At 53.3% G+C, this 10,132-nt stretch overlaps 1 protein-coding gene across 1 annotated transcript; it reads left to right on the top strand.

Moving 5' to 3' along the window:
• The first annotated feature begins 3,102 nt into the window (after positions 1-3,102).
• On the top strand, positions 3,103-10,132 carry LOC116593800 (keratin, type II cuticular Hb6). The gene is made up of 9 exons (XM_032348288.1): positions 3,103-3,506; positions 4,224-4,432; positions 5,220-5,280; positions 6,039-6,134; positions 6,341-6,505; positions 6,769-6,894; positions 7,134-7,354; positions 9,201-9,232; positions 9,367-10,132. The coding sequence occupies exons 1-9, from the start codon at positions 3,138-3,140 to the stop codon at positions 9,543-9,545; spliced, it is 1,458 nt and encodes a 485-aa protein (XP_032204179.1). The 5' UTR covers positions 3,103-3,137; the 3' UTR covers positions 9,546-10,132.

The following is a 10,132-nucleotide window of genomic DNA, read 5'->3' on the forward strand; positions in this document are numbered from 1 at the left end:
GGACTGTTGGGCTAGAGTGGGGATTGAAGGAGGGACATTTGGTTTTGGGTTCTTTTCCAGGATAAAAGAAATGACTATGGCCAAAGGTCTCAGGTCCTCCCTATTCCTTAGACTGATCCCATGGTAGAATAAAAGTACATAGCATTTCCTGAGCGCTTGCTACGTGCCGGGTGCTGTGTTAAGCGTTATCCATGTATTTAATCTAATCCTTTTACCAGTCCTTTTAGATAGACACCATTAATGGGAGTTTTACATAGGTGGTTTAGGAATGTGGGTAGGTATATTCCATCAAACCTACTGGTATATCTACAGCAGCAGCATTAGCAGCAATAACAACTTCTAATATGATTACATAATTAGAGTGTGTCAGGCTCTGTTCTAAGTGCTTTACGCGGATTAAGTCTTTTAATCCTTACAACAACTTTATGAGGTGGATACTATTATCCTCATTTTATAAATCATGACATGAGGTACAGAGAGGTTAAGTAATTATCTGAGATTACATAGCTAGAAAGTGGCAGGGCTGGACTTTAAAACTAGGCATTTTGGAATCTGGGTCTGTGTTCTTAACTGATATGCTGTATATTTAAACTTTTTTATTCTCAATCATATTAAGAAATAATTTTGTGTAGTGACAAAGTACTCACATACACACATACCACATACAATTGAAACAAAAAGGAAATGATATCTTATTTTTACTACATATAATGCACTCTATTCTATTTTCTATTCTACTCTACTTGATTTTATTTTAATCTATTTCATTAAAATTCTGTTTTTTTCTGGGTGCCTGTGTGGCTCAGTCAGTTGGGCTTTCAGCTCAGGTCATGATCCCAGGATCTTGAGATCAAATCCCATGTGGGGGTTCCTGCTCAGTCAGGAGTCTGCTTCTCCCTCTACCCCTGCCCCTTGCTTGTGAGTGCACTCTGTCTCTCATGTGCTCTCTCTTTCTTTCAAAGAAGTAAATATAGTCTTTAAAATTTTAAAAAAATATTTAAAAATATTAAAAATTAAAAAATTTTAAAAATTCAATGCGAGGGGCACCTGCACCTGGGTGGCTCAATGGGTTAAAAAGCCTCTGCCTGGGGCACCTGGGTGGCTCAGTGGGTTAAGCCGCTGCCTTCGGCTCAGGTCATGATCTCAGGGTCCTGGGATCGAGTCCCGCATTGGGCTCTCTGCTCAGCAGGGAGCCTGCTTCCTCCTCTCTCTCTCTCTGCCTGCCTCTCTGCCTACTTGTGATGTCTCTCTGTCAAATTAAAAAAAAAAAAAAGCCTCTGCCTTTGGCCAAGGTCATGATCCCGGGGTCCTGGGACTGAGCCCCACATCGGACTCTCTGCTCAGTGGGGAGCCTGCTTCCCCATCTCTCTCTGCCTGCCTCTCTGCCTACTTGTGATCTCTGTCTGTCAAATAAAAAAAAAAAATCAAATAATTCAATGTGAACTCTGAAAAAGAAAATTTTTTTAAAAAGCACCACAGCTTCTTAATTATTTGAACAAAGAACATCTGCACTGTGCTCTGGAGTTTACTGAGCATGTGGACATCTCCGTAATTTTCCCAAAGGAAAGACTTAACGTACTTCCCAAAGGAATGAAGTGCCTTGCCCTCATATCACACAGAACTATTCATGGCAGACTCCCATCCAACCTTTTGAGTTCAAGGCCCACACTATACACACTACGGGTGGCACACACCGATATGGGTCTGTGATATCTTTTGACATCTGCCAAGGTTACTGACAGGTTGCTGTAAAGGGAACGGGGTTATAGGATTGGTATAGCACAGGAAATGGCACAGATCTGAGGTAGGGGGAGGTGGTGGCAGTGGGCTGGATACCCTCCTCATGGCTCTATCTAGCTTTATTCTGAGCTAAATGTATTCTCTATCTATCTCTATTCTCTGTCTAGATTGTATTCTGAGCTAAATGCTATCCAGACTTATAACAGTAGTGTCTACTCCAAGCTTCCTGGACCCAGGAAGAAAGTGGATGTTTGAGGTGAAATCCAGATATGCTATCTTTTCTTGGGGCCTTGTTGGAAATAGTTGGGCATTCCTTTTTTTTTTTTTTAAATTTTACTTATTTATTTGAGAGAGATAGTGAGAGAGAGCTTGAGAGTGAAAAGGGTCAGAGGGAAAAACAGACTCTCCACTAAGCAGGGAGCCTGAAGCAGGACACAATCCCGGGACTCCAGGATCATGAGCTGAAGGCAGTAGCTCAACCAACTCAACCACCTAGGCACCCAAGCTGGGCATTCCTAAAGCCGGTGAAACCACTATGTGCCCCCTTAGGCCCCATGGAAGAGTCTTAGGAAGGGAATGCCTCTTCTCAGCATAGGCTGTCCAGGACTGTCTAATAAGTTCGCCTAGGGACTGGTCTGTGTGCAAATCAAGGTAGATGAGAATGCACATGAGAAGGTGAGTATATGTGTGTGTGAGATTGTGGGTGGGAGGGCCAGTATGTGAATTCATGGTGTGTGTGTATGTGTGTGTGTGAGACAAAGAGAGAGAGAGGGAGAGTCATAAGGAGTATGTTGATAGGTGTGGGTGAGGGTTTGGGGCAGGTGTGGGGGTGTTGGAGCTTTGGCGGTGGAGAAATGTGCTAACGGTGTGTGGGAAACCACCAGGCACACCCCTTTTCAAATCATCTTCTGTTAATCTCGTAGTCTCCCAGGGTCCCAAGGCCGGTTTGATCAGCACCATGGACAGCAGCACAAACATCTTAAATTGGGCGGGTACAGGAGCCCTAGCCCGGCCTTTCTCCTCCCTCCATTCTAATGAGTCATTGCTTCCCCCCATCCTGGAATCCCTGAGTTCCGCCACATGTGTATGGGAGAGCCTGTGGGGAGTGTGTGGGGGAGGTGAGCTGGGCTTTTGAAGATAAACATTGTGGATTTTAGGGTAAAAGGCCATAAATATTTGGCCACATCTGGCCCCCAATTAAGCACATTAAGGGAGGAGCCAAGGCAGCTAAACAACCCAAGCCAATAAAGACATCTAATTGTCCCTAATCCATGGACGCATTAGGCTCTCCGTATATATAAAAGGCCCAAAGATGTCCGACACACAGACACTTCAGCCACTGTGCCTTCCATTAGTACGACTCCCTCCTCAGAGCTTCCCTTGCCCCAAGAAACACCATGACTTGTGGATCTTACTGTGCTGGCCCCGCCTTCAGCTGCATGTCAGCCTGTGGGCCCCGGCCAGGCCGCTGCTGCATCACAGCCGCCCCCTACCGCGGAGTCTCCTGCTACCGTGGCCTCACTGGGGGCTTTGGCAGCCACAGTGTCTGTGGGGGCTTCCGCGCTGGCTCCTGTGGCCGCAGCTTCGGCTACCGCTCCGGAGGTGTGTGTGGACCCAGCCCACCCTGCATCACCAGCGTGTCTGTCAACGAGAGCCTCCTCACGCCCCTCAACCTGGAGATCGACCCCAATGCTCAGTGTGTGAAGCATGAGGAGAAGGAGCAGATCAAGTGCCTCAACAGCAGGTTTGCTGCCTTCATCGACAAGGTGGGTGCCCTTGATCACACCCTTCCTGAACCTCTGGGTCCTGGACTAGGCACTCAGGAGAGTCAGGGACAGGAGACATAGGGTTCAGAGGAGCTGCCAGTCTGATGGAGGAGAGGGAAGCACACCCAGGGCCCAGGTGGACCAAAGACAACAGTAGCAGAGGTTCCTGATTTGACAGTGTTGCTAGTACAGGCGACCTCCACTCAAGCAGTCAGGTCCCCACAGAGAGACAGAGACAGGCTTGGAACTGGCAGGCCAGAGCAAGAGGGCAGTCTGCACCCACAGACACAAGAATGAACAGAAGAACTAGGAAGAGGACCACAGGGGCATCCTCTAGGTGGAGGTCCTGAGCCACACCCTTCCTGTACTCCACCCATGCTCAGGACCCAGGCTGAACACGGGCTCAGAGGCAAAACAGACACCTCTGGCTATCTCCAAACCACATGCCACCCAGACTCACCAGGTCGGGATCTGTCCGTTTCCGTGAGAGCAGGGACTGACCCTCCCCAACCCTGGCTCCTATCCCTACATTGGACACTGCAGACACGCATGACAATCAGAAAGGCCAGAAGTCACCTTGTCTCCCACTGCCCTTCTCTGCCAAATCTCTGCTGAGCTGCAGGCTTGGGACTTTACCCTAAAGCTGTCGGGCCCACCCCCAAACTGGCCCTGGGACACCAGGAGCCACCTGACACCCTCCTACCACCCTGAACACAGGTGCGCTTCCTGGAGCAGCAGAACAAGCTGCTGGAGACCAAGTGGCAGTTCTACCAGAACCGCAAGTGCTGCGAGAGCAACCTGGAGCCCCTGTTCGAGGGCTACATCGAGACTCTGAGGCGGGAGGCCGAGTGCGTGGAGGCCGACAGCGGGAGGCTGGCCTCAGAGCTCAACCACGTGCAGGAGGTGCTGGAGGGCTACAAGAAGAAGTGAGTGTGGCTGGGAGCAATGCTGGGCACAGGAAATGGACTTGACTTGGAGCCCATTGGATAGGCTTAAGAAGAATTTTCCAGAAGGGTCAGTGCCCATGCCGGCCGGGAAGGGGATGGTAGTGTGCAGCAGGATCTTATCATCTGTGCCACTGGTGCCCAGAGGTCTGCCTGAATGCCAAACCAGGACTCCCCCAGCACACATATCTCTCCAACTTTGGTCTTCCCTTCTCAGAGCCTGTCCCCTGGGCCCAGTGGGCAGGGGACAGGGGCTTCTGCAGGCTTCAGGCCTTTTTCCGCTGATCTTTCAGTTCCCACCTATAGGACCTGAGTATCTGGTCCCTCGAGGCTGATGGGCCCTGGGGCTCTGGGTGTCCCACTGCCTAGGGTACTGAGTGCTGGTGAGTAACAGGTGGTATAGGCCCCTAGCCTGTGCTAGGATAGACACCCAGGGGAGGGATACTGGTGCCACAGTGTCCCAGTGGAGCTGCTGTGCAATCCTAGCCTGGGCCTGCATGCTGAGTCATTATTTGGGTCCTGAGGGGGACCTCATGGCAGCTTTGGGAATGGACTATGAGGTCCCAGACATAGGCTCTCTAGACCCCTCAGTTCAAAGTGGGGAGAGAATCCCAGACATCTGCCAGATCCAATCAGAAAGAAAGGATCCAGCAGAGCTGCAGGGGTCCCAGCTGCTGGAAAGTTCCTGATATCGCTGATATGAAGTGGTGATGGCCTCTGGGGAGACCTGCCCTTCCCTGACCTCCTTCTGTGTCCTCTTCTGCCTCAGGTATGAGGAGGAAGTTTCTCTGAGAGCAACCGCTGAGAATGAATTTGTGGCCCTGAAGAAGGTGAGTAACATGGGATCTGGAAACAAAGCCACCAGGGATCTTGGAATGACAGACTCTTCCTGGGAAGACACAGAGGGTCTCAACCTCAGTGTGGGGTACATGACTTGACAACATTTGGATGAGAAATCCCAGAGATCAGATCATGAAAGTCTCACTCAGATCACTGATGAAGGGCAATAACCTTGGGATGTCCAGTAACACCCTGCCCTGGGGCAGGGGGATGGCTGGGCTGACCTCTGGATGTCTTGTTCTGCTTCAGAGGTCGTGGTCTCTGTTGGGGGTCCCAGGGAGGCAGAATAGCCATAGTCTCTTTATTGAGGGACAGTGACCTGTCTAGCATTGTGGGAAGTCTGACCAAAAGGAGGGGTACAGCCCCAAGGTGTGGGGGAGGATGGACCAGAGCCAGCAGTGGCCAGGTGGAGTGTGGGAGGACTGTGGGAAGACCTGGGAGGGGTTGAGGTGGCCAACCAGGGAGTCCATTTGAGGAGATTCTTGGAATAGGGAGGGTAAAAAAGAGAGCTGGGATCGCAAGAGGAGGAGAGGCTGGTGGCCCATCTCCAAGCACAAAGGGGTTTATTCTCAGAAGGGCAAGAGGTCGTGAAGCCCATGCTGAGTAGGCCAGAAGGGTATGGAGATGAGATGGGAATAGGAACACTGGGAATCCTTTCCCCTGGCCTCCATGGATGGGGGAGAAGAGAGGAGTTAGGAGTGATGACTACCATGGGTCCTCTTCACTCAAAGACACCCCATCTTTCCAGGATGTGGACTGCGCCTACCTCCGCAAGTCAGACCTGGAGGCCAATGCAGAGGCCCTGACCGAGGAGATCGACTTCCTGCGGCGCCTGTATGAGGAGGTGAGGGGCTTTGGTCCAGGCAGAAAGAAGCAGCTGGCCTGGAAGTGGGGCTCTAGAGTAGATGAAGAGTTGGTCAGGGATTTGGGCTGGGCACTGTAGTCTATGAGCCTGTCATGTGAGCGGGGTCTGGAGACCGGGGATGATTGGTGAGTGAGGCTGGGATGTAAATAAGATCCTTCCATCTTCTCATCCCCGACCATCTTCAGGAGATCCGCGTTCTCAACGCCCACATCTCAGACACCTCGGTCATCGTCAAGATGGACAACAGCCGGGACCTGAACATGGACTGCATTGTGGCCGAGATCAAGGCTCAGTACGACGACATCGCCAGCCGCAGCCGGGCTGAGGCCGAGTCCTGGTACCGCAGCAAGGTGAGGAGGCACCTGCCTCCTAGACATGGCAGTAGGAGGGAAGCCAGGTGTATAATAACAAGGCCTCTTTTGTCCATGGATTCTGATCCCTTGGATGGTAACAGAAGAGCAGACAACTCTCAGGTTATACAGTCTGGGCAGGGCTGCCATGTATGGTCACACAGGCTGAGCACTGTACAACCTGCTAATGGTCTGTGGTGTCTGAGTGGGTGGGAGACTGCATCCTGAGCCTCAGGAGCATTTCTGTTCCCCCCGCTCCCCAGTGTGAGGAGATGAAGGCCACGGTGATCCGGCACGGGGAGACCCTGCGCCGCACCAAGGAAGAGATCAACGAGCTCAACCGCATGATCCAGAGGCTGACAGCTGAGGTTGAGAATGCCAAGTGCCAGGTAAGTGTCACTTGGGGCATCCCAGGTCACAGAGGCATGTGTGTCCCCAGTGGATCTCACCATTCATGCTCCAGGCCATCAACATGATCAGCGTCCCTGGTTGTGGTCCCTGGGGGAGACTCAGCTGATGATAGGGAGAGGTTTTCTCTTGGGGTGTTCCCAGCTGGAAGAGGGTTGAAACAGGAAATGGGCAGAGAGACCTGGGCCATAACCCACCTTGTTCTCCTCTGGGTCCCCAGAACACCAAGCTGGAGGCCGCAGTGACCCAGGCTGAGCAACAAGGCGAGACGGCTCTGAGCGATGCCCGCTGCAAGCTGGCAGAGCTGGAGGCCGCCCTGCAGAAGGCCAAGCAGGACATGGCCTGCCTGGTCAAGGAGTACCAGGAGGTGATGAACTCCAAGCTGGGCCTGGACATCGAGATTGCCACCTACAGGCGGCTGCTGGAAGGCGAGGAGCAGAGGTGGGTACTGTAGCTTATTTTCTCTCCCAGCCTTGCCTGGGTTCCCAGCGTGCCATGTGCCTGCTGGCATCACTGGACTCCCATTTCCAAATCTCCCCATCCTGCATTTACAGGTAATGAGTAAGTCCTTTCGGTATGTTTCTAGCCCTCTTTGAGTTAGTCATGCCCACCTATGTGCTAAAATGGGATTGGAACCTTTTGCAAACCTGCCCCTGAGAGCCAGGAGTCGGGCCATAGGAATTGTTTCTGAGAACCCTAGCCTGGGCTTGTAACCACCTTCCCCCCGAAGTGCTTTCCCATTCCTGGCCCCTGTTGCACATAACCCAGACTCTAGCTCTCTTCTCAAGGCTGGCCCTGGGCCCAGCCCTGGCAGTTCGTATTTATCCCACAATGACTGCCTCCACAGGGAATTTTATCAACTCACTCTTATATATTCAAACTACAGTGGGTCCCCCTAAGTGGTCTGCCATTGCAGTAGGTAGGACTGAGAGTAGACAGACAACAGAGATGTGTCCCTTGAGGCACCTGTGTCCAGTTCTAGCCTTTTTGCTAATTGTTAGTTTTGGACATGGTGGGGAAGACCCAGTCCCATGCATTGCTGGAGGGCAGCTGATGGTCTCCTATGAGGACAACCCCTCTAGAATGTTGCCCCTGGCTTGGTCAGATGCTCACTCCTTGAGCCTCCCTTGTCTTGTGCAAAGCCAAGCCCCTCCTCTCAAGCAGAAGAGAGTGCAGGGTGAGGAGGCGAGGGAGCCACAGGGAGCACAAGGGGAGTGCGGAGATGGGGACACAGGTTTGATAGAATCAAAATGGTCCCATGGTGAGACTTGCCACAGCCTCAAGTAATTGCTTTGGAGAGTTCGGAGGCCCTGTGGCTCACTGAGCCTAGGGAGTTTCATTAGTGGAGACCTCCAGAATGAAGAATTTTTCAAGACTGTGTTTGTAAGTTCAAGAGATGCCAGGAGATAGCACTGGAAACTGAGTGGCCCACCCCTGTGCCACATAGGGCCCCTGGGGGGAACTCAGGAGCTTTGGTGAGGGTTCCCTATGAACCCCGGGCATGGGATGAGTACACGGTGGGCTGTGGATTGTCCTCGTGTCTGAAGCTGGTGCTGTCAACCCTTCGCCTCAGTGCTATCAAAGGGACTCACGTCCCTGGGAGATGTGTTGTGTGGGAAGGGGTGTGAGGGCTGCTGCGTGGAGTTAGGGCTCTAAATCACAGCTCTGCCTCTGTCACTGGGTATTTCCTCCCTCTGGGCCTCAGTTTCTCCATCTGTCAAATGAAGGAACTCGTGGCGACAGTCTCTGAGCCTGTTCTAAATGGGTTCTAAGTTATTTGTGGAGACAAACATTGTTTTAGGCAGTGTCCACTCCACGCCGGGGAAAAGACAAGATGGAAACGTTTCCCCTTCTGAAGCCCAGGTTTTAGTGACCCTGATTAGGCCAGATTTAGGAAGTCAAATCTGCGCCCCCGAAATGTATGTTTACAAGTCTATCAGGACCAGCAGAAATAGCAGCAGCCGATAGGTGTGAAGTGCACTTGCCTTGTGGCAGGCACTAAGCCCTTACATGGGTCATCGATCCCATGCCCACCGAGGCTCTAGTCTAGATACCCCGGAGAACAGGGAGGTTGAGCCAGGCAGGGCAAATCTGAGGTTGCTGGGCTAAGGAGGGCGGCAGGGCACACGGGACTTTGTGTCTCCGGCTTCCAGAAGGGGCCGGTTTCCACCCCTTCCCCTCAGCAAGTGCCCCAGAGGAGGGCACGGTCCTCCCCTTCACCTTGGCTCCCGTGGGCTCCGCGGCTGGCCGGTGGCACCGACCTCTCTCTCTTTTCATTTCTTAACAGGCTGTGTGAGGGCGTTGGCGCAGTGAATGTGTGTAAGTAGTCGGAGCCTTCCCCTTCTCCAGCTGGGGCGGCCCCTGTCTTGGGGGAGGGCGGGTTTGGCTGACATCCCCCCACCCCCAGAGCCGCCTGCTGTGGCCGCGCCTGATGTGTTCTGTTCCCCATTCAGGCGTCAGCAGCTCCCGCGGTGGCGTCGTCTGTGGCGATCTCTGCGCCTCCGGTGCTGCCCCTGCTGTCACCAGCAGAGTCTGCAGTGCCCCCTGCAGCGGCAACATGGTGGTGGGCACTAGCTGCTGCGCCCCGTGCTCGGGGGCCAGCACCTGCGGCGGGAGCTGTAAAAAGTGCTAGGGAAATGCCGCCGCCACCAGCGTGCACCTGCGTCATCCTCCGGCCAGGACCTCCTGCACCCCGAACGCCCCGCTGTCGCTGTCACCACCCCACGACCGCCAGCTGCCGGCACCCCCTCCCGCCCCCAGCCGGTGGCTAGGTGTGAGCACTCTGCGCATCCTCCCTACCTGCTCCCTCCCCCGTATGCCGTCCCCCAGGCGCCCTGAGCCCCAGGGAGGTTGGGGCGGCCCCTCGGCCTCTCTCCGTAGCCTTTCCTAGTAGTGGCTTTGTTGTCTTCAGGATTCATCCTTTCTTCTGCCTTCTGTTTTTTCCGCTGGATTCGTGCGTCCTGACTGACCCCTTCACCCTAGCTTGCAGGGACAGAGCGAGCCCCAGAATCCTCACTGTCCTGCACTTCCTGGGAATGCTCTTGTGCGCTCCTACCTGTGGAACGTAGGTGGGGGACACTGAAGGTGGCTTTCCTGAAACTCTGTAAGGGACATGAGCGGTGGAAGGGAAGAGCACCTCCTTCCAGGGCTGCCTGCAGAGGCTTCGACGAAGCCCAAGGCTCAACTGCCAGTCTGTTTCTTTGCCTTTGTTTCATCTGT

Source organism: Mustela erminea, chromosome 6, assembly GCF_009829155.1.
Source record: "Mustela erminea isolate mMusErm1 chromosome 6, mMusErm1.Pri, whole genome shotgun sequence".
Taxonomy (NCBI): Eukaryota; Metazoa; Chordata; class Mammalia; order Carnivora; family Mustelidae; genus Mustela; species Mustela erminea.

Excerpts from the sequence above, each read along its gene's own strand:
- LOC116593800 (XM_032348288.1), top strand. The coding sequence starts at position 3,138 with ATGACTTGTGGATCTTACTGTGCTGGCCCCGCCTTCAGCTGCATGTCA. Across the intron at positions 4,433-5,219 it reads CTGGAGGGCTACAAGAAGAA|GTATGAGGAGGAAGTTTCTC; the intron begins GTGAGTGTGGCT and ends CTTCTGCCTCAG. Across the intron at positions 5,281-6,038 it reads AATTTGTGGCCCTGAAGAAG|GATGTGGACTGCGCCTACCT; the intron begins GTGAGTAACATG and ends CCATCTTTCCAG.